General features: G+C 48.4%; 1 protein-coding gene across 7 annotated transcripts in view; it reads left to right on the forward strand.

The window, feature by feature from the left end:
• Positions 1-27,792, forward strand: part of pcbp4 (poly(rC) binding protein 4) — an 88,583-nt gene that overhangs the window by 43,361 nt on the left and 17,430 nt on the right. For 2 of the 7 annotated variants that reach the window (XM_052017269.1, XM_052017270.1), the window contains 5 exons: positions 18,947-18,995; positions 25,779-25,893; positions 26,505-26,528; positions 26,640-26,672; positions 27,224-27,340. In XM_052017269.1, coding sequence (XP_051873229.1) covers positions 18,985-18,995; positions 25,779-25,893; positions 26,505-26,528; positions 26,640-26,672; positions 27,224-27,340 — 300 coding nt within the window. In that variant the 5' untranslated portion in view covers positions 18,947-18,984. Of the gene's footprint in view, positions 1-6,764; positions 6,913-18,873; positions 18,996-25,614; positions 25,635-25,778; positions 25,894-26,504; positions 26,529-26,639; positions 26,673-27,223; positions 27,341-27,792 lie in introns of those variants that run through there. The other 5 variants (XM_052017271.1, XM_052017272.1, XM_052017275.1 and 2 more) reach the window with 5 other exon arrangements.

The following is a 27,792-nucleotide window of genomic DNA, read 5'->3' on the forward strand; positions in this document are numbered from 1 at the left end:
TCTACAACCTCCTCCGGTTCTTGAATGGTTCCAGCTTCCCAGATTTGTGCCAGAACGGTTGCATTTGGGTTTCCATGTCCTCACACAACTGAAATAGCTCTCATCAAAGCCACTTGTATTGTTCTGTAAGGTTGTCAAATGGCATCTGTTCCTTATCAATCTCTTGCCTTTGTCATGGTTCACCACATTGTTCTCCATTGTCTCCCTCATCAACTTTGGAGCAACTGCAAGCTTTCTTGTCAATCTACTTCTTGCTGGAACATCACCTATAATGCCTTCCATCCTGCTCCGATAGGTAGCCTCTAGTGTATTGGTATTGGTTTATTATTGTCACTTGTACCAAGGTACAGTGAAAAACTTGTCTTACAAACTGATCTTACAGGTCAATTCATTACACAGTGCAGTTACTTCAAGTTAGTACAAAGTGCATTGATGTAGTACAGGTAAAAAAAAATAACAGTACAGAGTAAAGTGTCACAGCTACAGAGAAAGTGCAGTGCAATAAGGTGCAAGGTCACAACAAGGTAGATATTAGGTCATAGTCCATCTCATTGTATAAGGGAACCGTTCAATAGTCTTATCACAGTGGGGTAGATGCCCTCAGGCTCCTGTATCTTCTACCCGATGGAAGAGTAGAGAAGAGAGAATGTCCTGGGTGGGTGGGGTCTTTGATTATGCTGGCTGCTACACCAAGACAATGAGAGGTCAAGACAATGAGAGGTAAAGACAGAGTCCAAGGAGGGGAGGCTGGTATCCGTGATGTGCTGGGCTGTGTCCACAACTCTCTGCAGCTTCTTGCGGTCTTGGGCAGAATAGTTGCCGTACCAAGCCGTGATACATCCTGATAGGATGCTTTCTATGGTGCATCGGTAAAAGTTGGTGAGAGTCAAAGGGGACAAATGAAATTCCTTTATCCTCCTGAGGAAATAGAGGTGCTGGTGAGCTTCTGAGAACCGATCCTTGGATCATTCCATTAACCCTCTAACACTCTTGGCCCTTCAGGAACATTATTCAGTGATGCTTTCCCCATGTACCCTGGCATCCAGCTTCCCTGCACCTACCATCAATCCTTTCACCATCCCCAAGTCTGACGTCCACTGTTAGATGAGCAGAACATTGGTAAGACTAGAGTAATGGTCTTGGGTCCCTGCTGCAAAATCCATTCCCTAGCAACAACAACAACTATCCTTCTGAAATGAATGAGAATATTTACAACCTGGGTGTCCCCTATTGCTTACCCACCCCGGACATTCTCTCTTCTTTCCCCCCCCCCCCCTCCCATTGGGCAGAAGATACAAAAGCCTGAAACCACCAGGCTCAAGGACAGCTTCTGTCCCGCTGTTGTAAGGCTATTGAACAGGCCCCTTGTTCAATAAAGTGGACTCTTGACCTCCCAATCTACCTTGTCATGGCCTTGCACATTATTGTCTGCCTGCACTGCACCTTCTTTGTGACTGTAACACTTTATTCTGTATTCTGTTATTGTTTTTCCCGTGTACTACCTCAGTGTACTTGTGTGATGAATGGATTTGTATGGATGGCATGCAAAACAAAGTTTTTCACTGTAGCTCAGTACATGTGACAATAATAAACCTATTTACCTATTGAAGTGTAAAGTGAGCTTCAGGTAACATAATATCATCGCTAAAAATGCCTAACCTGGCAGGGAATTCGTTTGTTTGTCTGCTATTGAAATCTTCACTGTGCCTTTGTTACCTCTTATACATGACTATTCCAACACACAAGCAATGCCTCGCATTTAAAATTCTTGCCCTCCACTTCTGAATCTTTTAATGGCCTCGCCCCTTCCAACCTCGAATCTCCTGTAGCCCCCTAACCTTTAGGTGTCTGCTCCTCTAGTTCTGCTCTCTTGCTCATCCCTGAGTGAATTGCTCCACTATTATTGATTGTTCCTTCATCGGCCAAGGTCCCAGAGCTGGCTTTTCATTCCCTAAACTGTCTACTTTTCCATGATTTTTCTCTTATTTTTAAAGCCACTTTATAAAACCTCCTTTGAGCAAATCTTGCTGCTCCAATGTCTCCTGTGTGTGGCTCAGTTTTTGGTTTTGTTTGAATGTGTCCCTGTGAATGCTCGCTACATTAAAGGCAGCTGGTGCTTCCTGCATTAGGCTGATCTCCACCTTTAGGAACAGGTCTGGCTTTTGTTTGAAGGAATTCAGCGGGTTGCCTAATGCCCAACAGGAGGGCAAATTAATGCATCAATACAAGAAGACTTGGTTCAGGTGGTGAAGGGCTTCCGTGCACATAGTTGTTACCATTGAGGGTTTTCCTGGTGGTTACTTTGCATGACCTTCAGTGTCCAATCCCCGCCCCCCCTTCCCCCGTCAGATAGCAGCTGCCTCTCCCCACCACCACTGTCTGCATCAATTTTATAACTAATAAATTAAAGTGTTCAAAAACAATGCGGGTAAAGAAAAATGCAGGCAATCTTTTTAATGCACCAATTATTTTTCTCCTGGGCTGTTACAGTGGTGTCGAGGACATTAATCTTTAATTGGTAGAGACTCCTGAGTGCTCCTGGAGCATTGCCAACCCTTCACTGACTGGAAGATTGGGTTACACACAATTCACAAGCACAGAAGTGGTCTATTTACCCCACCCAGTGTTTGCAACTGCTTCTCCATCAGAGCCCTCTCCCATCTTACTTCCCCTCTTCCTATCAATGATTCTGCCTTCCCTAGCATGCATCTGTCTTCAGCTGGAGTTATGCTTCAGTAGTAACAGCAAGTCACATTGATTTGGAGGGTTGAAGGGTCCAGGTTAACACTTGTGGCCACTACACACAGTTCCACAGTTGGATCAGGTGTGCCTGCAAGCTACCTTTCAATATGCTCTGGGAGCTTAACCGCTTTACCTCCTAGGTACCCAGGTCATGTAGGATACTTGGCTGATAGCAGCTCTTAATTAGTGTTGATGCTGAGGCCTTGTTGTACCCAAAATGATGGCTTGCAATCAGAAGGAAGAGGTTGCGGTGAGAAATGGAACTATTTGATATGTGAGCTGTGGCAGTCTGGCATTCTTTCCTCCAAACACCCATGGACATTGGGGCTAACATTTTTAACCTGATGTCCACAAACTCGTATTAGATCAGGGATATGGAGCAAAAGTGTGTAAAAGAAGTGGAGGTATATGTTCCCTGTGGTCTGATGGAAGGACAGTGTGGGTTTGAGGGGCTGAATAATCAGCTTCTGTTCCTACATCCCTGGTCAGTGGGTCCTGTAGGGCAGCTGTAGACTGTATTGTTTGGGGATCATGGTGTAGTGGTGTGGCTTTTAACATCACACATACAGACATGCACATTCATGCACACAGATACACAGTTGTGGGTGGGTAGAGCACTGAGACTAGCTGGATTGTTCTTGTATAGAACTGGTGTAGAATGGCCGCCTGTGATCCTGAAAGGCTCTGGTTAAGATGCAAAAGCCAAGGTTTAATTTGCAACCAACACCATTTATCGTCCACTTGGTCAATCAGCAATTGATGCCAAGGATCCCTGACTCTAAAGAGCAGCAAGGTCAGAAGGCGCATGGAATGGTAGGCGAGTTTAGGATATTCTGTGGGTTAACAGAAGCTCAGGTGCTCCTCCAAGTCCCCCCAAGCCTTTGGACCTCTGTTGTACTCTCCCCTCCCCAAACTGCAGCCCACGTTCCGTGAATTGGAGGCATTGAGCCAGGTTCACAAATCACTGTGTCTACACAAGTAGCTGTGTTTCCAAGCATACACTCACTAATGCCAAGAGATTCCCTGCATCCAAACAGGGAGTTGAGGGTGGTGTTAGACTAATGAGTGTGTTATGTGCAGCCTGGCATTGGGACAGGCCAGAGTGGAGAGGTCAGACCCTTGGCTAACTGGGTCCTCGAGCCATAGAGAGATACTGCCCACCAAGTAAGGGCTGACCATCAACCACCTATTTAGGTTGGGCAGGCTAGGACTTTATTGCTTGGAACATAGGAGACTGATGGTTGGCCTTATAGAGGTGTATAAAATCATGAGGGGCATAGATAGGGTGAACACACACAGTCCTTTTCCCACGGAAAGGGAACTGAAAACTAGAGGGCATAAGTTTTTGTCACTCCACTGCAAAGTTTCTGCAGGGTACGCCCACTTTAAGAAGGTTTTCTTCCTCTATTCGTCTGTGAGACCCTCTCTCACTGCTAGCCCTCTGTGATTTCTGCTTGGTAAACTGCTCCCCCTTTTCTCTCTCCTCCTGATCTACCCAGTTCTCCCTACACTCACCCAGCACCCACCCCCCCCAACACTATGTCTCTTTCACCTCCCCCCCCCCCCTCCATCTGCCCATCACCCACACACTTCTTCCACTGGTTCCCCTCCCCCACCGTTCCCATCTGCCCTCCCCACCTGCCTCCCTCGATTCCATGGCCCACCTTCCTCGCCTATCACATTCCATCATCTCAGCCTTTGTCACTTCCACCTATCACCTCCCTGCTTCTGGCACTATTCCCACTCTCCCCTCCACCATCTGCCTACTGCCCCCCTCACCTGGATCCAGCTCTTGCTCCACCCCTTCCCTTCATCCTTCAGTCCAGATTCTTGACCCAAAATGTTGACTGTCCATTTCCCTCCATAGATGCTTCCTGACCCGCTGAGTTCCTCCAGCATCTTGTTTGTTGCTATGGGTTTAAGGTGAGAGGGGAGAGATTTAAAAGGGATGCAAGGGGCAACTTCTTCACTCAAGGTGATGTGTATATGGAATGAGCTGCCAAAGAAGGCAGCTGAGGCAGGTACAATAACAACGTATAAAAGCCATTTGGATTAGTATAGGGATAGGAAAGGTTTAGAGAGATATGGGACAAATGGGACTAGCTTGGTTGGGCACCTTGGTCAGCATGAACGATTTGGGCCGAAAGGCCTGTTTCCATAAGATATAGGAGCAGAATTAGGCCATTCGGCCCATCGAGTCTGCTCCTCCATTCAATCATGGCTGTTTTTTTTTCAACCCAGTTCTTCTGCCTTCTGCCCATAACCCGTAAACCCCTCACAAATCAAGAACATATCAATCTCTGCCTTAAATACACCAAATCAGTTGGGCTCCACAGCCCTCTGGCAATGAATTCCAAAGATTCACTGCCTCCTGGCTGAAGAAGTTCCTCTTCATCTCAGTTTTAAAGGGATGTCCCTTTACTCTTGAGGCTGTGCCCTTGGTTCCTAGACTCTCCTACTAATGGAAGCATCCTTTCCGCATCAACTCTATTCAGGCCTTTCAGTAATCCATGCTGTATTACTCTATGACTCTGTTTACACTAAGCATACACTAATCCCAACTCCCCATAGACTCTGCCACTCACCTACACGCTAGGAGTGATTTATAGTGCCCTGTTAACCCGCACTTTTTTGGGATGTGGAGAAAACAGCACCTGGAGGATAACTCATGCAGTCACAAGGAGAACGTGCAAACTCCACACAGACAAGACCCGAGGTCAGGATTGAACCTGGGTCTCTGGCACTGTGAGGCAGCGGCTCTACTAGCTGCACTACTGTGCCGCCCTGTAGGTCAGAGAGGAGCCTGTACAAATCTGGGCCAGTGTGTGAAGACATTTCCCCTTGTCTCTGTCCTGAATGGCCAGCCCCTTATTCTGAGACTCTGGCCCCTGATTTTAGTCACCACAGCCAGGGGAAAGGTCAATGCTGTTTCTACCCATGTTGAGCCCCATAGGAAGTCCTGATGTGAAGTCTGCTACAGGGCAGTCACCTTAAAGCTAACTGCGGTCAGGGAAGCAGGTTAGGCTAGGCCCCACCAGATGCCCCTGTTTCATATTGTGAGCCTCCCTCGTGATGGGACTGCAAAAGCAAGACTCTGTTGAGACTGGAAGGAAGTGTAAGTTCACCTCTCACAGGACTTTCTGCAAAGGTATTGGGGCCAAGGAGCCCACTCAGAGCAGGATAGATACCAGAAGGAATGAAATTTCTGGTGGAGGAGGAGCAGAATAGGAACCACTGGTGGGGGAGGTGGGAACAGGGGGAAGAGTGATCCAAACAAAATACTGCATAGACACAGAAGACTGCAGATACTGGAATCCGGTGCAACAAACACACTGCTGGAGGAACTCTGTGGGTCAGGCAGCATCTGTGGAGAGAAATAGACTGTCCTGATGAAGGGTCTTGACCCGAAACATCAACTATCCATTTCCCTCCACGGATGCTGCCTGACCAGCAGAGTTCTTCCAGCTGTTTGTTTTTTGCAAAAGACTGCAGATACTGGAAATCTGAAACAAAATCAGAAAATGCCAGAACTCTCAGGGGTCCACGACCTAAAACGTTAACTGCTTCTCTCTCCACAGATGCTGCGCAACCTGCTGAATACTTCTGCCATTTCCTGCTTTTGTTTGCCATTCTCCAGTGTTGTTTGAGGGTCGGAGAGTGGCAACAATCTCACAAAGTGCTTTTAATTGTTAATTTGTCAGCAGTTAATTTTGATTTAGAGATTCTTTTTGTTCATTTGTGAAACAATTGCATTCATCTCCATCTCTGCAACTTAGTCTAATGTTTTATTCAATGTTTAATTGTCATGTGTGGGTGGTTGTTAGTAAGTCTTTTGCACTAATCCATTTGATCTATGAATTATCTTTGACCAGTGTTAGTTTTGATTTCTAAGGGGGGGGGGGGGTGGAGAAACAGGAACTTTTGTGACCGCCCACTTTTTTTTGAGCTGGGAGGGAGGAGCTTTGTGTCTCTTTGTTAATTTTAGCGGAACTGTAGCTGTGAGAAAGACGTGATTGTAATGTCAGGGGGACGGTGCAGCGGAGAATCCGTGTGTTCAGAGCTGCTGGTCTGTGTAAAACCTCCCGACTCCAGGGAGTGAGTCGAGCCCTGGCATCCACCACGGGAGCAGCGTGCCGTTAAAAGCAACCGCTTCCAGATCAAAAGACAAAGGTAGGGCAGCCCTTGGACTGCGGTGGGAGGACTGGGACAATAGGCTTTGGGTTCTGACCTCTTCCCCCTAAAACTCTGCCCACCCCCTCCTTCTGACCACCCGGTCACAATATTGTGTAGTTCTGTCAAATCCTGTCCGAAGACGCTTTAGCTGCGGTGCGGGGTTATATAATGGACCGTGTGTGTATGTATGTGATTGCTGGGGCTGACTTGCAGGGAGCCTGTAGATTGTAGATGTCTTGTATCCTGGGGAGACCCATTCTTGTGTGTACGAGAGAGAGGGTGGGGGGGAGGCAGAATGGGGATATCTGCTGCAACTGTAATGTGAAACTTTCACTCCTCCCCGGGTTTAGATCATCCATTGGGAGAAATGTGACAGAGGCTCTTTAAACCTGTGAGTTAGGCAGAGAGGCCCCTTAATGCAACAATGCATCCGAGTGACAGCTGTACTGTCAGAATGCGGATAAGCCATCCGATTGAAGGATAAACCCAAAGGTTACTGCGGTCATCTTCCATCCCCACCTGCTCCCGCTTTATCCATTTATCTGCTTTTTCCTCTGGATTCTGATGATTAACAACTGCTGGGGTTGCTTTGAAAGGCGACGCCATAAATCAGTGGCCCATTCAAGAAATTAAAGGCAGGACGGGAGGAGGAGAAGAGAGGGAGATGGTCACAGCTCCCCCTCACTGCATTTAATCAGTTGCAGAGTGACCTCCCCCCCCCCCCCCACCCCCCAACACAGTCTGTGTCGTTGTCCCTGGGAGCAAGTCTCTAAAGAATAGCTTCGTAAGAAGGAGCCTTTTATTAGTCGGATGTTAGCACAAGTTACGTGGGGCCTTTGTATAGTTATTTGTTTACTGAGCCTCCAAAGGTCACCATGTCAGTCTTGGTTGGAGGGTAGGGTCCCATGCTGGTATTCCAGTACCAGAAGTGGAAAATGGTACAGTGTTGATGGGTATGTGGTGGTCAGCATGGAGATGGTGGGCTGAAGGGCCTATTTCTGTGCTGTATGACATTACGACCGATGACCTGCTGGTGGTGCCAACTTTCGGCTGCCTTGTTAAGAGATGTCTTGTTTCCTCTTGAATGAATGTAAACAACCCATATTTCCAAATTCAAGTTTATTGTCACAGGCATACATAAACAGGGTATAAATACCGTGAAAAGTAACTCTTTGCAGCAGCAGCACAGTACATTACAAACATAAGTTAACATAAACTTAAATTAAAATAAATTATACATAACTTGCACAACAAAATAAACATAATGACACCAGTGCAAGTTGAGAGAGAGAAAAAGAAATATAGTCTGAGGTAGTGTTGGGGTTTTTCAGGTGGGTTCAAGAACCAGATGGCAGTGGGGAAGAAGCTGTTGTTGAACCTTGAGGTGTGGGTCTTCAGACTCCTGTACTTCCTGCCTAATGGCAGCATCGAAAAGAGGGCATGGTCTGCATGGTGGGGGTCCCTGATGATGACTATTGCCACTTGTAGATGCCCTCAATGGTGGGGAGAGCTATTCCCTGTGACCTATTCCCATCAACTTCCCCGGTGCTTACCACCCCACCTACAGTAGAGGCAATTTATAGTGGCCAATTAACCTACTGGACCATGTACCTTTTAGGATGTGGGATGAAGCCAGAGCACCTTTGGGAAACCCACGTCACAGGGAGGACATGCAAACTCCACACAGACAGCACTGGATTTCAGGATCGAACCCGGATCACTGAAGCTGTGAGGCAGCAGCTCTGCTAGCTGTACCACTGTCTGCTCATGGCACTTCAGAGAAGAGCAAAGGAGTTCTTGCGATGTCCTGGTTAATATTTGTCTCTCAACTAACATCCTGGAAGTATGTTATCTGGGCAGAATCATTGTGGAGCTTGTTCTCTGGAAATTGGCTTACTTCAATAATACCTGAAGCATTTGGCAAAGATCAGAGTTGTGCAAATTGCTTTAGAAACACAAGTTAGTCTCTTTTTGACCATTCACAATGTTCGCCTGAAGTATTTGCAATCTGTTTAATCTGAACTCTAAGTGCGATTTGACCTGGTGACCATCCATCATGCTGGGGGTTGGTGAAAGAATATTGTATTTTCCTCATAGCTTAGGCAGCTGATGCCACAGTCAGAATCTGTTGCCTTTGATGAGAGAGTGTTGCATTACAAGGGTGCCAAGGTCCACTAGTTGATATCTGGAATGTGCTGCCAGAGGAGGAGGTGGAATCAGATACAATTACTACATTTAAGAGGTATTGAGGCAGACAGTTAAGTAGGCAAGGCAAAGGAGGATACGGTCCTAATGCAGAAAATGGGCAAAAAGATCGACTTGGATGTGGTGGGCTGAAGGGCCCGTTTCTGTGCTGTTAGACTCGATGACTCTATGTAACAGCCTTTGAGCAGAAACGGATGAGATGTGAAGTTGGCACTGACCAGAACTTGTTTATCTTTATTACACTCTCATTCCCCTCTCTAGTGCAGACCATCACTGTATAAAGACGGTTGCGTCAAGCAATAGATGCCTGTTTCTGTGGGTGTATAATTAAACAGGCTGGAACTGAGTTAGACAGATCAGGCAAAAGCTGCTTTAGTTCTGACAAAACTAAGGGATTATTTAAGACTGAGCTACAATTACAGTGCCAGGGAGTGAGGGGAGATGGGGACTAGCTGGTCCAATTATCTCATATTAGCCAGACAGGGCTAATTTCCATCAGTCTCACAAACACCATGGTGTAATCCAACTCTTGCTGTGTAATTGTTGCCTCCAACCTTCCATTAACACCTAAAGCTAAAAACAGACTCACTAATGTTTCTTCCATTGCTTTGCAGGATATCCATCAAATACTCTTTAGTCTGGCTGACTTCAACTCTTGTTCTTGAAGCTTCCCTTGATAGCTACTCCAACAGGGAGCTTGCATAAATCACTGGCAGGGCATCTGAAGGAGTTTCAGCTCCATTTCTGGGCACCACACTTCAGGAAGCCTGTGAAGGACTTGGCGAGGGTGTGAGGAAAGGCTTGTGAATCAGGGAGGGGAGACTTAGCAACCTGAGGCTTTAAAACCATCAAGCTTTTTAGCAGGGAGGGGACAACTGTTGAAGATGAAAGGCAAAGGAAATGGGAGAAACAATAATTTTAGCTGTGTGAACTGTGGGTTTTTTTGACCACAAGTTGAGCTTTGGACATCACCAGCTGACATCTCCACATCCCTGCAAGACGGCCTCCACTCACCTGCCGTTCAAACTCTGCTGAAGACGCTGTAACTTGAGACTGCACTGGTGCAGCCGACTCCTGCTCAGGCTCCCTTGCTTTCTTCAGCACAAACAGGTCATCCAAACCTTTGCTGGCAGTGTCCCAGCTTCTTCTCAAGTCCCATTCACCCATCACTCTTACCTTGCTGACCTGCATTGGCTCCCAGTTAAGAATGCTTTGATTTTTGGCACCAGGTTCAAATCCCTTCATGACTCTTCACTTGCCATGACATCACCTAATGTTATTTGGCATCAGTTCTTGTTGGTGACGTTCCAGTATAGGACCTTGCCAACATCCACAGAATACGTGGTCCATTACTGTCAGAGTTTTGTTAGTTAATGGTAACCTCCCCATTACCCCTTTCAACCTCTGCCTCCTTGTTCCAGAAATTCTTGCTCCCTGTGACCTTGCATCTTCCCTATCTTTGTAACCACTTCCAGACCATGTCTCTTACTCATTCTTTTAATCTGGTTCTAGTCTTGCACAACTGCCATTTTTTCCCCCTTTGAGGAGCAACTTTTTAAGCTTTCTCAAACATTTTAATGTTTATATCCAACCTAATCTCCAAGCTTTGTGTGTGTAATTTAGTGAGACCTAGTTTAATTAGTGAGATCTGGCAAATTGTAAGTAAATGTTGGGGTAAAATGTACAGTCAGTGAGTGGGACCACTTATAGATTTGAGCCCTCATGTTTTCTACCTACTAATCTGTAGTGAAAGAATATTTCATTCTATTACTTACATCAGATGTAACCCTCCCAGTTACTCCCATGGAATATTGTTGCTAGTCACATTGTATCCAGGTTTGTGGATCTACTGACAGATTCGGATCAATTTTTAAATCTGAGTAAAGTCTGGATGTCCTGAGGATTAAGGTCAATGATCAAAAAGCTGGCCTTTAGTTATTCAGACTCTGATCCAGTGTCTGTTGTCATGCCCACAGGCCATCCTATCGGAGACCTTGGTGGCTGAAAGCACAGCTACGGATGGTGGAAGAGAAAAGAGGCGAAGTGTAGTGGTGATGAGCCAGGATATCTTTATTTAAAAGCCACACACATCAAGTTTTAGTGGCTCACTAGGATGGGAGGACATCTGTTGGCTGTAGAATCCTAAATCCCCTCCTAAACCTCTGTTCCAGTGAGGTCTTCTGGGGAAGTCAATGCCATTTTCCCCATTACTCCAGGAGGTGGGCACTGATTTTGGGCCAGTTTGTGTCTGTGATTCCCTTCCAGCCAGTGTCTCAATCTACAGCCTTAATGCGCTTAGATGTGTTCACGTTCTTTCCACCAGATAATCCACTGACATCAAAATCTGTGTTACACAAACAAGTGAGGAATGGCATAAATCTGGGTGTCAGCTCTGAAAATTCAGAATGATTTAGCAAATTATTCTTTTAATGCCTTTTCCCAGCATCGGTGCAGGAGTTGGTGTATGAGTTTGAGGCAGTCTGAGCAGCAAACAAAAAGAGAATGGTAAGAGGGAGAATGACTGAATGAAAGGAAGGAGACAGACTGGGAGAGCATGATGACAGTTCCGTCAAATTGGTTAGATGGCTCCCTGTCATTGAAGGTTTTTGCCCTGGGCTATGGCGACAGTGTGACATGAGGCGGGCTCGGCTGAATATATCACAGTGCTTGTGTTGATTGCTGCATTATCCCACCTGCCCCCACCGACTGCCTTCCTGGATGTTGAGTCACCTTTGTAATCTGACCTGACAATAAAGGAAGAGAAAATTTATTTTAAAATCTGTGACCTCCTGAGGAAGAGACAAATCTGCCACCTAGCATTTGGATTATTCAGCATTTTTCAATGTTGATGTGGCTCTGTGCTATGCTATGATGTGCTATTGCATCTGATCTCGGCACTTAACACAGCAATTGCCCCTCCTACCAAACACACTGGCAGCAACCACCGACATTAGTATAAAACAGCACCCCTGACAAACATAATTCCAACCTTCCCTCCGGACCTGTAACCCTCTTCTCCCACTTCTCTGCTACCACTTCCACAACAGACACAAGCACATCCCTCCTCGGCAAAGCTGCCATTTGCTTTGTCAGAGAATGGTGCTCAGTAATTTGTCTTAATCCTGGTGCAGGGTGAGTTTGAGGACTGGGACCTGCTTGAACTGTGCCCTTGGTGGGGAGTTTGGATGTCTGCAGTGTTTGGTAATTGGTTTATTATTGTTACGTGTACCGAGATACAGTGAAAGCTTTCACTTGCATGCCATCCATACAGATCATTTCCATGCACAAGTGCATCGAGGTTGTACAAAGGGGAAAAAAAGCAGAATGCAGAATATAGTACATATTACAGTTACAAAGAAAGTGCAGTGCAGGTAGACAAATAAAGTTGGCAAGTTTATTGTCATCTGCACAAGAACACATATGCACAGGTGCAATGGAAAAACTTACTTGCCACAGCATTATAGGCACATAGCAGAGGCACAACATTCAGAAGAAAAATCATACATTATATGAATTGTACAAGAAAGAACACAATTAGAACAAAAAAATGAAAATTAATTGTAGTGCAAAGTGATCATGGTGTGTGCAAGGGCCATGACAAGGTAGATTGTGGTTTGGGGGGGGGGGGGGGTGGGTTGCCCACTCTAGTGGACCCACAGGATGCAGTGGCTCAGCAGGCAGGCGGCTGACTGAGTGGAGGCCTGAGCTTGTCACGTAGAGTTGGGGAGGTCCACGAGGAGCAGGGTAGACTGTGCCCATCGCTGCAATATGTAAGCCTTCTGGCTGATGTCTAATCAGTGTGGAGGTTGGGGAGGAGAAATGGTCTTTTATATTTTCTCAGTCAATTGACATGGGCTTCCTTTCAACATTATGAGGAAGATCTTCTGCCCATTTTCAGGAAACTTGACAAAACCATGTGCACTGAAGGACTCAAATATTCACACTCTGCAGGGTTCTTAAAGGGGCTGCAAAGTTTTTAAAACTTGCCTGGTTCTGTTTACAAGAAGGACCCTCCATAAGTTCATGGCTGATCTCATTGTAACCTCAACTCCTCCATTCCCGTCTACCTCCAGTAACCTTCATCCCCTTGCTTATCAAGTATCTATTTACCTCTGCCTTAAAATATTATACAAAGATGCATTCCTTGGTCCCATGTTTAAAACACAGGTGATAACCATTCATGGCTCCCTTTGATCAGGTAACGTGTAAGGATTTGGAACTGGTGGCCAAATGGATATTCAGATTAGTTGTGAAAGAGCAGACAAGAGGGGGCTGAGTGGCCTATACTTGTCCCATCACTCCTGCTTCGGTGTCCTAGCAGAGTTGTTAACTTGGACCCTTTTAGAATGTCTATGAATTGGAAACTAAATAGGATTGTGACGCTTTCATAGTGGAATAGCTGTCTATTCATTATTATTTCGATACACGTGGCTTTTATGTGAGGTGCCATGGAGGGTCCATTGGTGTAGAGATCCGATGGAGTTGAAACCTGGTTTCACCCCTCTTCCTTCCCTTAGCGGGGGCACAGGTCCCTCGCTGTAGGTGTGTGCCCACTGTATGTAGGTATCTGAAGGTGGGAGAAAAGGAAGAGTGGTTGTGAAGGGTTTGTGATGGGCCCCGTTAGTGTGACTGAGTACCTCCGACTGACATCAGTGAAGTGGAATACAGACAATAATCAGCCTTCTGGGTAACGGTCACATCACAGAACTTGGTGCAAATCGTGCACCATCTTATAGTCGGCTCCCCCAATACCACCACCCTCTGTTCCTGCTGTCGTGGGTAAAGTCTGCATTCTGAATATCAACCTGTCTCTTGGACTCTTTTCTGCTTCCTCTGTCTCTCCCTTTGTCCACCTTCTAATTATTTACACTTCACAAGTCCAGTGACCCTAGTGCTCACAGTGTGGTCTTCTCAAAACAAACAGAAATACAGACTTGGTTGTCCGCTTTGCCGAATGCCGACATTCATTCTGCAAGTGTGTCCCTGAACTTGTCATTTTAATTCTTTATCCCACTCACTTTATTGGGTTATTATTGTCACATGTACCGTGGTACAGTGGAAAAACTGTTTTGCATGCCATCCATACAGATCACTTTGTCACATCAGTACATTGTGGTAGTATAAGGGAAAAGCAGTAACAGAATGCAGAAGTGTTATAGTTACAGAGAAAGTGCAGTGCAGGCAGACAATAAGGTGCAAGGCTACGACGAGGTAGATTGTGATGTCAAGAGTCCATCTTTTCGTACTAGGGGACCGTTTAGTAGTCTTATAACAGTGGGATAGAAGCTGTCCTTGAGCCTGGTGGTACCTGCTTTCAGGCTTTTGTACCTTCTGCCTGATGGGAGAAGAAAGAATGTCTAAGGTGGGTGGGGTCTTTGATTATGCTGCTGCTTTACCGAGCAATGAGAAGTGTAGACAGAGTCCATGGAGGGGAGGCTGGTTTCTGTGATGTGCTGGGACGTGTCCACAACTCTCTGCAGTTTCTTGCGGACTTGGGCAGAGCAATTGACATACCAAGCCGTGATGCTCTCAGTCTCACTCTTGACTTCCAAAGCTGTTCCAGCAAAACTCAGCATAAGTTGAAGGAACAGTGACTTGTGTTCCACTGTGACACATTTCAGCCTTCACAACTTGAATTCAACAATTTCACATAAACTGGAATGCATCTAATGTGGCTGAATTGTATCTCACATTTCCAGCAGTTGATTTCTCTCTGCATTCCTGATATTGCAGTTTTAAATCCAGATGAAGGGTCTCGACTCAACGTCGATTTTTCATTTCCCTCCACAGATGATGCCTGACCCACTGAGTTCCTCCAGCAGTTTGTTGCTCCATATTCCAGCGTCTGCAGTCTCTTGTGTCTCCAGATTAAAATCTTCTATTCACGCCTCTTCCGGTCACAGCTATTGTTAGTCAACAGCTTTTATCACATTCTTCCAGCCAGCACCAGCAGCACAAGCTGCTCAGTCGCTATTGGTCTCCATCCTGTCACAGACGTCTCCTTTTGTTCTCTCTGCTGCCACTGCCCCTTTCTCTGCAATTTAAACATTTTCTTTTCTAATTTTTTTCCAGTTCTAGTAAGAAGGTCATTGATGTGAAGTGCTAATAAAATCAGAAAATGCTGGAAACACTCTGCAGGCCAGGCAGCATCTGTGGAGAGAGAAAAACAATGTTTTGGGTCGAAGGCCCTTCATCATAACTGACAAAGAGAAAACAAGTTAGTCAACTTGCTTTCTCTACCTCAGATCTGATGAAGGTACTTCGACCCAAAACATTGACTGTTTTTCTCTCTCCACAGATGCTGCCTGGCCTGCAGAGTGTTTCCAGCATTTCCTGTTTTTATTATAAAACTCCAGCAATAGCAGTTTTTGACTTTGTTTACTGATGTGAAAAGCTAATTCTACTGTTCTCTCCCCACAACTTGCATTATTGACTTGGGATTTCTCGAAGTAAAACTGAGGGAAGTGTGAATCAAGTTTAGCGCAGAAGTTCCCACACAAAGCAGTATGATGACCAGATAATTACCTGGAAGTTCATTGCAATAACTCTGGCTGTATTTTCCCCATTGTTGAACCACTGAAATTGATTTTGTTTCTGGAATGAAACAGGATAACAACAATCTCACATCACTCAGAAACAGCACTTTCTGTTGACATAAAAACAAAATGCTGGAAATACTCAGCAGGTCAAGAAGCATGCTGCCTGGCTTGCCAAACATTTCCATCATTTTGCCTTTTATTTCAGATGTGTAGCATCTGTGGTTTTTGCCTTTCGAATTCCTGTGGTTAGTCGCCCTCACCACCCTGGGTCAGCAGCATGTGAATGACATCATTTTCAGGACAGGGCTCCTTTTGGAGCATTGCAGAGAACTTGGACCCCATTGTCCTTGGGCTTTCTGATGTTGGGCATTCCTGGGGTAAGATGGTCGTCATATCTCTCTGTGCCAAACCAAGAAGATTGCAATGTCAGTAAGGCATGTGACCTTGGCCCCTGCTTCCATGCCCCACTACCCAACCTTTGACCTTCACTGAAATGACAATCTGCTCGTTTCTCTGGTCCATGATTTGGTTTTTCCCGACAGTCAGTCTCTCTGCTCCTGCCCCAACACTTTGCTTGCCTCCTAGTGCCATCTGCCTCCGCAATCCTAAACCATTACCACTGCCCCCTCCTTGCTCCGGACACTGGGTTCTGATGTCACCTCTTCTGACACCCCAGGGAAAGGAAAAAACACAATCAGTTTTCAACTGCACAACAATGGTAATGCAAGAAATGTTGTGCAACTGAATAACCAGACCATTATCTAGTGACCACATTGCTTTCTGTGAGAACTGACTGTGCTCACATGGACTGCCAGTAGCCTGAGAAGTCCTGGGAAAGTACAAAATAGATGCATGTTCATTTATTTTCAACAGATTGCTGAGGGTGAGTCAGTGGGAGATGGACATTGGAGAGCCCAACGTCCAGCCAGTCTTCTGATTCAGACTGAATGAACCATAGAGAGATACAGCCTAGGCCCATCAAATCCATGCCCATTTTTATATTAATTCTACCCTAACCCATTTTATTCACCCCACATTCCTCTCAACTACCCCCCCCCCACCCCCCTCTGATTCTACCACTCCTCTACAACAATTTACAATGGCTAATTAACCTGCCGACCCACCTGGCTCTCTGGGCTTAGAGGCTCAACTAGCTGTGCCACGGTGCTGCCCTTTGAAAATATGCAACCGAAGTCTTAGATGGGAAAGAAAATTGTTTGTGTTCCGGTGTTCTGCCGTTCTGGAGTACTTAAATTTGAGCCTTTAGTTTTGGGTGTTGGATTAAATATTGATGCAATATCAGAACAATACTGTGCAATCTTTGAATCCACATCAGAGGGCAGTTCCCAATAGCACTTCTTTCTTGAACTTACTTCACTCAGTAACTTGCATTTATAAAATCATAAAGACTATCACAGTAACAGGCCCTTGAAAGATTGAAGCCCACACCAACCACCCACTTTACACATCCTACAATAATCCCATTTTTTATTTGTTCTCCCTACATTCTCATCAACTCCACCCAGATTCTACCACTCACTACAGGCAATTTACAGTGCCCAATTAATCTCTGCACGTCTTTGGGATGTGGGAGGAAACTGAACCACCCACAGGAAACCCACATAGTCACAGGGAGAACATGCAAACTCCACACAGAGAGCACCCAAGATCAAGATTGAACTTGGGTTGTTGGATTTGAGGAAGCAGCTCTGCCAGCTGCACGTCACTGGAATGTGATAACTGCTCAAAGTCAAATATTGTTTCCTAATGGGACATAGCTAAATGTTGAAGAGGAATGAAGGTGTTCTTAATAGAGATGGAAAGATTTATGGAGGAAATTCAGAGGCATACAAGGGTACAAGGAATGTGCAGGGAGTTGGAGGAGCAGGGAACTTGAGATTTATAAGACTTCCTAAGGTTGGTTGGGGAAAGAGACACCACAGGTGCCTTTGTAAAGGAAGGATGAATATTTCAAAAGTGAGATGTTTCCAGCCTGGATCAGGAAGGGTAGGTGTGAGGGATGAATGAATGGGGGTAAGGGAGTTTGATCAGATGAGTTTATAGGGTGAAGGTGGGGAGTAGACCGGGGTGCACTGAGATAATAACTCAAGGTGGAAGTAAATCCCACATGGCCAAAGGCAGCACATGTCTTGAAACAGGGTTGGATGTGGGTAATGTTGAAACACCAGCAAAGACTCCCAGCACAGTGGGCAATGAATGTAGGCTTGTGTGCAGCTGTAGCTTAGAGAAGAGGAGGATGTGTACATGTACTTTACTCTTGGATTGTACTATCAGGGTTAAGGTTGTCATGCAAGGAGAGTGAGTTTACAACAATCCACCTTGGGTGCACTTAACACATACATAAGATTGCTCACCAAATATGCCGGTCAACCATCCCTCTGCCTCCACAGATGCTGTCTGACCTGCTGAGTTCCTCTAGTACTTTGATTTTTTTGCTCCTGATTCCAGAATCTGCATTCTCTTGTATCTCAATCACACTGCTTTTTAGCTTGTTCTGAGTACAGGAGCCAGAGGTGTTTAAGATAATAAATAGAGTTTATTGGATAGATAATGGGGGATCAGTCTTGAGTCTAGTGGGAAATCTTAAAATTTGTAGTAAGTGCATTCAGGAGGTAATGATAAAGCCCTTCCTCCTCAAAAAAGGGAAAGAAATCAAAAGTGATTTGCCTTACTAAAGAGCCTAAGGATGTAAAGGCTGCAGGAGCTCAGGTCCAAGGTGCGAGTCTTCGGAGTAGAAATTGTGATGATGGGGGGCTGTTTGCCTGATCAACCTGTGGGGAAAGATACTGTTTTGATAAACGGGAGGTAAGGTTGGATCCAGCTAGGGTCTTACTGGGCCGCGGTGGGGTAGGGTGGGGGGGGGTGGGAGTGGTGGTTCGCGTTCTCTCGGCTCTGCAGTTGCTCGCTGCGCCGCTAGGGGCGGTGACGGGGAGGTTGCGCTCGGCTCTGCAGTTGCTTGCTCCGCCGCTAGGGGGCGGTGATGGGGGAGGTTGCGCTCGGCTCAGCAGTTGCTCGCTGCGCCGCTAGGGGCGGTGATAGGGGAGGTTGCGCTCGGCTCTGCAGTTACTCGCTGCGCCGCTAGGGGCGATGATGGGGGAGGTTGCGCTCGGCTCTGCAGTTGCTCGCTGCTCCGCTAGGGGCGGTGACGGGGGAGGTTGCGCTCGGCTCTGCAGTTGCTCGCTGCTCCGCTAGGGGCGGTGACGGGGGAGGTCGCGGTGGATAGTGCGACGTTTGAGCGGACGATTGTCACTGCTTCTTGTCAGCAGGAAGTCGGAGAGGAACCATTCGGACGACGGCGGCGGAGATGTTGGCGGGGTAAGTGGGGGCGGGGGGGGGGGAGGGGGGAGAGGCGGCGGCGGCAGCTGGAGGCCGCCGGGGAGCCCCGGACCCGGGCTGTACTCGACGCGGACTCGGTTCCAATGCGCTGGGCCCGTCGGCGGGGCGGGTCCACACGCGGCCTCCGGGGCAGCTCACGTCGCGGATTCGCGGCCGCAGTTCCCCTCCCCCCGGGTCCGGAATCCCCGCTCGCTGTCCCGTCCCCGTCCACCCCAATCCCTCCCGCCGACCTTCACTAAATCCACCCCCCCCCGGAAACCCCCTCCGGGAAACTCTCCCCCACCCCCCCCCGGAAACTCTCCCTCCCCGCCCCACCCCCCCGGAAACACTCTCCCTCCCCCCCCGGAAACTCTCTCCCTCTCCCCCCCCACCCCCCCCGGAAACTCTCTCCCTCTCCCCCCCCCCACCCCCCCCCGGAAACTCTCTCCCTCTCCCCCCCCCACCCCCCCGGAAACTGTCTCCCTCTCCCCCCCCCACCCCCCCCCGGAAACTCTCTCCCTCTCCCCACCCCCCCCCGGAAACTCTCTCCCTCTTCCCCCCCCCGGAAACTCTCTCCCTCTTCCCCCCCCCGGAAACTCTCTCCCTCTCCCACCCCCCCCCCCCCGGGAATCTCTCTCCCACCCACCCCCCCCGGGAATCTCTCCCCCACCCCCCCCCGGGAATCTCTCCCTCCCCCCCCACCCCCCCCCCGGGAATCTCTCCCTCCCCCCCGGGAATCTCTCCCTCCCCCCCCACCCCCCCCCCCCGGGAATCTCTCCCTCCCCCCCCCCCGGGAATCTCTCCCTCCCCCCCCACCCCCCCCCGGGAATCTCTCCCTCCCCCCCCACCCCCCCCCGGGAATCTCTCCCTCCCCCCCCACCCCCCCCCCCGGGAATCTCTCCCTCCCCCCCCACCCCCCCCCCCCGGGAATCTCTCCCTCCCCCCCACCCCCCCCCCGGGAATCTCTCCCTCCCCCCCCACCCCCCCCCCCCGGGAATCTCTCCCTCCCCCCACCCCCCCCCCCCGGGAATCTCTCCCTCCCCCCACCCCCCCCCCCGGGAATCTCTCCCTCCCCCCCCACCCCCCCCCCCCGGGAATCTCTCCCTCCCCCCCCACCCCCCCCCCCGGGAATCTCTCCCTCCCCCCCCACCCCCCCCCCCCGGAAACTCTCTCTCCCTCCCCCCCGAAAACCCCTCTCCCTCCCCCCCGAAAACCCCTCTCCCTCCCCCCCGAAAACCCCTCTCCCTCCCCCCCGAAAACCCCTCTCCCTCCCCCCCGAAAACCCCTCTCCCTCCCCCCCGAAAACCCCTCTTTTCCACTCCCCCACCTTCCTCTCCCCCCCCACCTTCCTCTCCCCCCCCCACCTTCCTCTCCCCCCCCACCTTCCTCCCCCCCCACCTTCCTCCCCCCCCCACCTTCCTCTCCCCCCCCCACCTTCCTCTCCCCCCCCCACCTTCCTCTCCCCCCCCACCTTCCTCTCCCCCCCCACCTTCCTCTCCCCCCCCACCTTCCTCTCCCCCCCCCACCTTCCTCTCCCCCCCACCTTCCTCTCCCCCCCACCTTCCTCTCCCCCCCCGACCTTCCTCTCCCCCCCGACCTTCCTCTCCCCCCCCGACCTTCCTCTCCCCCCCCGACCTTCCTCTCCCCCCCCACCTTCCTCTCCCCCCCCACCTTCCTCTCCCCCCCCCACCTTCCTCTCCCCCCCCACCTTCCTCTCCCCCCCCACCTTCCTCTCCCCCCCCACCTTCCTCTCCCCCCCCACCTTCCTCTCCCCCCCCACCTTCCTCTCCCCCCCCACCTTCCTCTCCCCCCCCACCTTCCTCTCCCCCCCCACCTTCCTCTCCCCCCCCACCTTCCTCTCCCCCCCCACCTTCCTCTCCCCCCCCGACCTTCCTCTCCCCCCCCGACCTTCCTCTCCCCCCCCGACCTTCCTCTCCCCCCCCGACCTTCCTCTCCCCACCTTCCTCTCCCCCACCTTCCTCTCCCCCACCTTCCTCTCCCCCACCTTCCTCTCCCCCACCTTCCTCTCCCCCACCTTCCTCTCCCCCACCTTCCTCTCCCCCACCTTCCTCTCCCCACCTTCCTCTCCCCCACCTTCCTCTCCCCCACCTTCCTCTCCCCCACCTTCCTCTCCCCCACCTTCCTCTCCCCCACCTTCCTCTCCCCCACCTTCCTCTCCCCCACCTTCCTCTCCCCCACCTTCCTCTCCCCCACCTTCCTCTCCCCACCTTCCTCTCCCCACCTTCCTCTCCCCCACCTTCCTCTCCCCCCCCACCTTCCTCTCCCCCCCCCACCTTCCTCTCCCCCCCCCACCTTCCTCTCCCCCCCCCACCTTCCTCTCCCCCCCCCACCTTCCTCTCCCCCCCCCCCCTTCCTCTCCCCCCCCACCTACCTCTCCCCCCCCCACCTCCCTCTCCCCCCCCCACCTTCCTCTCCCCCCCCCACCTTCCTCTCCCCCCCCACCTTCCTCTCCCCCCCCACCTTCCTCTCCCCCCCACCTTCCTCTCCCCCCCCACCTTCCTCTCCCCCCCCACCTTCCTCTCCCCCCCCACCTTCCTCTCCCCCCCCCACCTTCCTCTCCCCCCCCCCACCTTCCTCCCCCCCCCCCACCTTCCTCTCCCCCCCCCCCCTTCCTCTCCCCCCCCCACCTTCCTCTCCCCCCCCCACCTTCCTCTCCCCCCCCCACCTTCCTCTCCCCCCCCCCACCTTCCTCTCCCCCCCCCACCTTCCTCTCCCCCCCCCACCTTCCTCTCCCCCCCCCACCTTCCTCTCCCCCACCTTCCCCCCCCCCCCCTTCCTCTCCCCCCCCCCACCTTCCTCTCCCCCCCCCCACCTTCCTCTCCCCCCCCCCACCTTCCTCTCCCCCCCCCCCCACCTTCCTCTCCCCCCCCCAGGTTTCACCTCTGTCCTCAAGTACCACTCTTCTCTCCTCCTCTCTCCAATCTTTCCCACTCCCTCAACCCTCTCTCCCCCCTTGACCCGCCCCAATTCTCCCCCCCCTGACCCGCCCCAATTCTCCCCCCCCTGACCCGCCCCAATTCTCCTCTCCACCCTTAGACCCTTGCCCATTCCCTCTCCAGTCACCCCAGCTTCCCCCCTCCCTGAGTTTCTACTCCACCCCAGTCGCATCTACCCACTCTTATTTTCCTGGTTTCTTGCTCTAGTTTCCTGCTCCTTCCACCCCTGTCTCTCTCCACCCTGCCTAGGTTTCCTGCCCCCCACCCCCGCAGTTTCCTGCCCCGCTCCTCCATCCACTTGCCCCCCAGCTTCCTGCTCCTCCCCCTCACACCTTCATGTCTTTTTCCTCCCACTTTTGGTCGCTGGCCACAACCCCTGTTATAATGTCAGTCTGTGATAATGTTGTCTGTCTCCTCCTTTCCATTTCTTTAGCTTTTTCAGCATGTGTTGTGTATCCTGCGGAACTCAATTTGGCCATCAGGGGATTATACTGCCATTCTCACTGTCATGTGGTGTTAATTTTCATTATGATATGCCCATAATTGCTCAAGGCAGGCTGTCAATGGACCACTCCATTCACTGGGAATTGTGTAACGCAAGTAGCTTTACACCATCTAAGACAAAGCAACTCAAGCAACCCGTCACTAAAGTATCCAGTTCCTGCACTGAAGTTTACCAAGCACCTCAGATCTGTAAACTCCATCACAGAGGACCTGGGCAGTGACTCCATGGAAACTATTGCACTTTCACTCTGACATATATACTTTCCCTTCATTGGGTCAAAATCCTGGTAATTCCCTTCCTAACAGCACTGTTATTCACTGTGTAGACTGCAGTGTTGGAAGGTGCCAGCTTGTCTCTATTCTCAAGGGCATTTAGGGATGGTTAATAAATATTGACTTGGAGACATGAGACTGCAGATGCTGGAATCTGGAGCAAAAAATAAACTGCTGGAAGAACTCAGCAGGTGAAGCAGCATCTGTGGAGACAAAGGGGTTGTGGATGGTTCGGGTTGAATACCTGCATTAGGAGTGAGAGTGTAGTGGGAAGATAGTCAGTACATACAAGTGAGAAAGAGAGGTGAGACAGAGGCTGGTTAGGGATTGGTGGAACCAGATCAGGGGATGAAGGTGGTGTTGGGGGGTGGGGGTGGGGGTGGTGGAAGATGGGCCCTAAGCCAGTTGGGGTAGGAGGGGATGCTAAGACAGAGGGTGGTAGGTAATAGGTTGAAACACAAAGGAAAAAATAGGCAGATGGAGTGGGGGGGGGGGGGGGGGGGGGGGGGGGGGTGGGGGGAGGGTAGAGACAAAGACTGTTAGGTGATGATAGAACCTGATAAAGAAATGTTAATTTGAGTGAAGCCCGCAACAAGAGAATGATTCTCTTTTTAAAAAAATATATAATAGCAGATGTATTTTTAGGGAAAATTGAAAGTAAATACTGCATATTTACAGGCCATGAGGTCTTTTACATTCACCCTGGGGAAGACTGGCTTTGGCTTAATGTTCTACTTGAAAGGTGGCACCTCTGTACTGTGGTGAAGTGTGGACCTGAATGGACTGATTGAGAAAATTGGTGGAAATCCTGTCAAATCTATTCTATTTGTTTGTCATTTGATGTGGGGAAAATACAGAGCTTTGATTTCAATATGAGGGGACCAAATTTTGCTCGCCCCCAGTGGCTTGTCTGTCATTGGTCTTGTTAAAATAAGATAAAGATCTAGGCTGTGTGCCAGACAGCTGAGAGAGATCAAAAGGCAGAATGCCTTTACATCTGCTCTCTCAATGTATGTAACGTCCTCTAAACCAACAGCTAACGCTGTGTGGAAACCTGAGGGCTGGGTTTGGAGTGTTAGACTAATGTTATTCTAGGCAGTGTAAATACTGAGATTGGAGATCTTGGACATACACAGGCGTGTTTAAGAGTTCAGTGAGTATGCTTGTCAGATTTAATAAAGGATTCAAAATTATGAAGAAAACCAAAGTACACAAATTTAATAATAATTGGCTAAAGAACCAAGGGGTAGATGAGAAATTTCTTCAGTGAGTTGACATAATCTGGAGTGCATTGCCTCAAGCTGGTGGAAGTATTTTTAATAAGGGAATTCAAATGGGAATTAGTACCCTTTTGTGGTGTGCTTCTACCTTTTTTATAATTTGGTTATTTTTTGCTTTCAAGCAAGAAGTGTGATTTGCCAAAATTTGTCAACAGTGCAAGCCAAATATAGCCACAAGGATGGTACAGTTTTAAATGAGACCCGTGGCCAACACATGCTATTTGCTGCTTTTGCTCTGAGGTTAGAAGTGAAGGAGTAGACTGCAATTAATTATTCAGGTTGTTGTCATGGACAGCTGTGCAGTCGTTGAGGTTGTACCAGCTCAGGAGAATGTGAGGAAAGTTGTTGAGAAAAGGTCAATCAACCTGGTGAAAGCTCTTGTACATTAGCTCTTTGCTATAATGCCCAATTGTATTTTGAATACCCCGATACTCATGTTTTCTACCAAGCATATTGTTTCTAAAGACTGGAGAGGCTGGGTTTGTGTTCCCTGGAAAGGAGGAGGTTAAGAGGGGACATGATTGAGGTATATAAAATAAAGGATATAGATAAGATAGACTGCAAGAAATCCTTCCCCTTATCAGAGTTGAATAAAACTAATATTTATGGTAAGGGGTAAACGATTTAGAGCGGATGTGAGGAGGACCTTTTTCATCCAGAGAGTGGTTAGTACCTGGAATACACTGCCAGAGAGAGTGGTGGAAGCGGAGCTGCTGACAGCATTTAAGAAGCGTCTAGACAAGCACTTAGATCAGCTAGGTATAGAAGGCTACAGGCCAAGTGGTGGAAGATAGGATGGGTGCCCGCTGGTTAGTGTTGACGTGGTGGGCTGAATGGCCTGTTTCCATGCGTATGACTCATAAATATATGAATATTAAAATGTACAATGCTATGCCAACAATGATTGATAAGTGAATGAATAAAACACAGGATAATATAAAGTACAGTGGGAGATGGCTTATGTGCCATTAATGCCATTATGTGCCATACGGAACTGAATGGGCTCCTATTAATGCAAAATACAGATTTTCAAAATTTGTGTTCTTGTGGCTAATTTCTTAATTTCAATTATCGTAGAATTACTTTCATCCTTTTTCCTATTTTGCCTGAGTTTTGAGGTGACCTTAATTCTCTAAGTGATTTGTCCTTTGGTTATTTGCTGGGCCATATAAATAAGACTAAATGGGTGTTTCATAATGGTACAGAGATGACTAGAACTGAATTGCAGTTCAGCCAACAAACAATAAATCTTTAGCTTGAGAGTAGAGAGAAATAGAATTAACATTGCAGGTCAGTCCCCACAGATGCTACCTCAGTTGATGAGTATTTCCAGCATTTTCTGCTTCTATTTCTGTTTTTCAGTATTCTGTGTTTTGCTCTTTGTCTTAGCATCATTCCTGTGCTTGAACTTCTTTGCTCTTTGTCCAGATCAGAAAAGATTGGGCAATACTCTTCCCTCCCCCAAATGATTAGATAGGCAGGCACTGGGTTAGTTTTAGATCACCCTCTGTGCAAATATGCCATCATGTGCTGATGCTACAGACTCTTTCAGAGACTGATGGGTGTGATCCTGGCTGACCTTTGACACTGTGATCCGAGGAATCTCTTGCCAGAGTATGAACATTGTGAGTGCTTATTTGTGTGTTGGGAACCTTCTCAACCCCAGGCCCTCCGCGTTAATTCTTTTCAATTTCTGTTTATTTTCTGGCTCATGCCATTATTTTAGTTGCATTTGTATTTGACATTGCAATATTTCTCTTCATGTTTAGTGACAGTTACATGTGCCCTGACCTGGAGGTCCAGACGACAATGGATCAATCTGATTACAGTTCCGATGGAGGACTGCACGTCACATTGACTCTCCGGCTGCTCATGCACGGCAAGGTATGTAACTGAGGCTGCAAAATACAACCAGAATCCAAAGGCAACCTACCACCCATTTATACATAGTCCTAGCGTGGCATTGCTGGATCTCTCCACCTTGTCACTGGGTAGGGACCTGAAGTGGACACTGAATTTCGCATCAGACGAGCATATTCTTTTCCAAGCACTGTAGTGTGTGAATAATGTGTATGTTCAGAGTTACTGGGCTAATAATGCACTCTTTGAAATTCCATTATGTTCACCTGAGAACTTAATTTCAGGAAACTGCATAAAATTGCTATATAACTGTGACCTGTCAAACTGTTAGATTATCATAGAAAATATCCTTCATTTAAGGAAGCAAATCCACCATGCTTGCCTTGTCTGGCCTCACCAACTTGGTTAACTCTTAAATGCTGTCTAAAACAGCCTGCTAAGTTGATCAACTATAACAAACCGCCATCAGTGACTAAAGAGGGCAGCTAGGGATGGACAATATACTAATTCCTGCTTTTGATTAATATTCAGTCTTGATGCTCATGTAGCATCACAGACCAAAGCTAGCACAGCTAGAGTTGGGATCTAGAAACTGCCTCCATTTTGATAATTGTGTTCCTCCTTTCTCCTCACAGGAGGTTGGTAGCATCATTGGGAAGGTGAGTACCCAGCACACCTACCTTTTTTCAAGCAGATCTGTTTTTTATTCCCACCCACCACTGCTGGTTGGGTTGTCTCAGTGATTTCATCCCTTTCCTTTTATATTCCAGAAAGGGGACACGATAAAGCGAATGCGTGAGGAGGTGAGTTATGTTGGGACTCTGGTCATTAAATATTCACCCTAATCACAGGCTTTATCTCAAGGTAGGATGCAAGTCTTTTGCTTACAACATATAATAGATGCTCATTTTGCCTGCAAAATCGGTCCCACACAGCATGATAGTGGAGCCACCCTCCATGACGGAGTACATCCTCACAGCAGAGGCAAGACTTTGACCAACTTGTTCTTTTGAAGGTGATGTTCTCAGTGAGGTCATGGATACCCCTGATTCAGCAAAAGCTTGATGTGGACATCGCTAAGTAGTTCACCCCCTCTTGTTTCTTCACTACCCGAATTAGACTCTTCTAACTCGAGACAAGGATTTTAGTTGGTTTATGTTTGCAGTAATGAATACCCAGGAGTGCACTACAGGATGCAATCTAATTGATGGGTTTTTTGTTTACTTCTAGAATAAGTGATATTTGGGACTGGGATACAAACTGTAATGTTAGCTGGGGTTCAGTGATAGCTACGTAAATATGGTTTGCCTTGCTGTATGTAGCTAGGTGGATGTTTTGTGTTTCTTTTCTGCAGAGCAGCGCACGTATCAATGTGTCTGAGGGCTCATGCCCTGAGCGGATAATCACAATTACTGGTTCAATGGAGGCAGTCTTCAAAGCATTCACAATGATCACAGGCAAACTTGAAGAGGTATGTGTATTGTAAGATGTACAAGAGCTTGTGGCCATCTGGTAAGGACAGGGTTAAAGGCTAACTGATTGCAATTCGAATGTACAAATATCTTCAGTTGGCTCATTTGGCTTTTTTGTCTTTTTCTCTGGAGAATTTTATTAGAAGAAGTACTGTGTTGAATATGCCAGTAATGTTTTGCTTTCCTTGTAAGATTAGAGCAGTGATGTTAAAAAATGGTGAGCATTGTTCATTCACCCTTATGGTGTGGTTGTAACTAAAGGAGATGCAGCACTTCCATTTTGTGTGCAACATTAATGAGGTTCGAGATGAAATACAGGAGACCCCCTGCATTATGGGGGGATTGTGTTCCCAGAAAACTGTCCGTATCGCAATTTTCCACAATGTGAAACCACATCATCTGTGCAGGCATCAAGAAATGCGACCTGAAAATAAAATAAGAATGACACACA

This window comes from Pristis pectinata, chromosome 6 (assembly GCF_009764475.1).
Source record: "Pristis pectinata isolate sPriPec2 chromosome 6, sPriPec2.1.pri, whole genome shotgun sequence".
NCBI lineage: Eukaryota > Metazoa > Chordata > Chondrichthyes > Rhinopristiformes > Pristidae > Pristis > Pristis pectinata.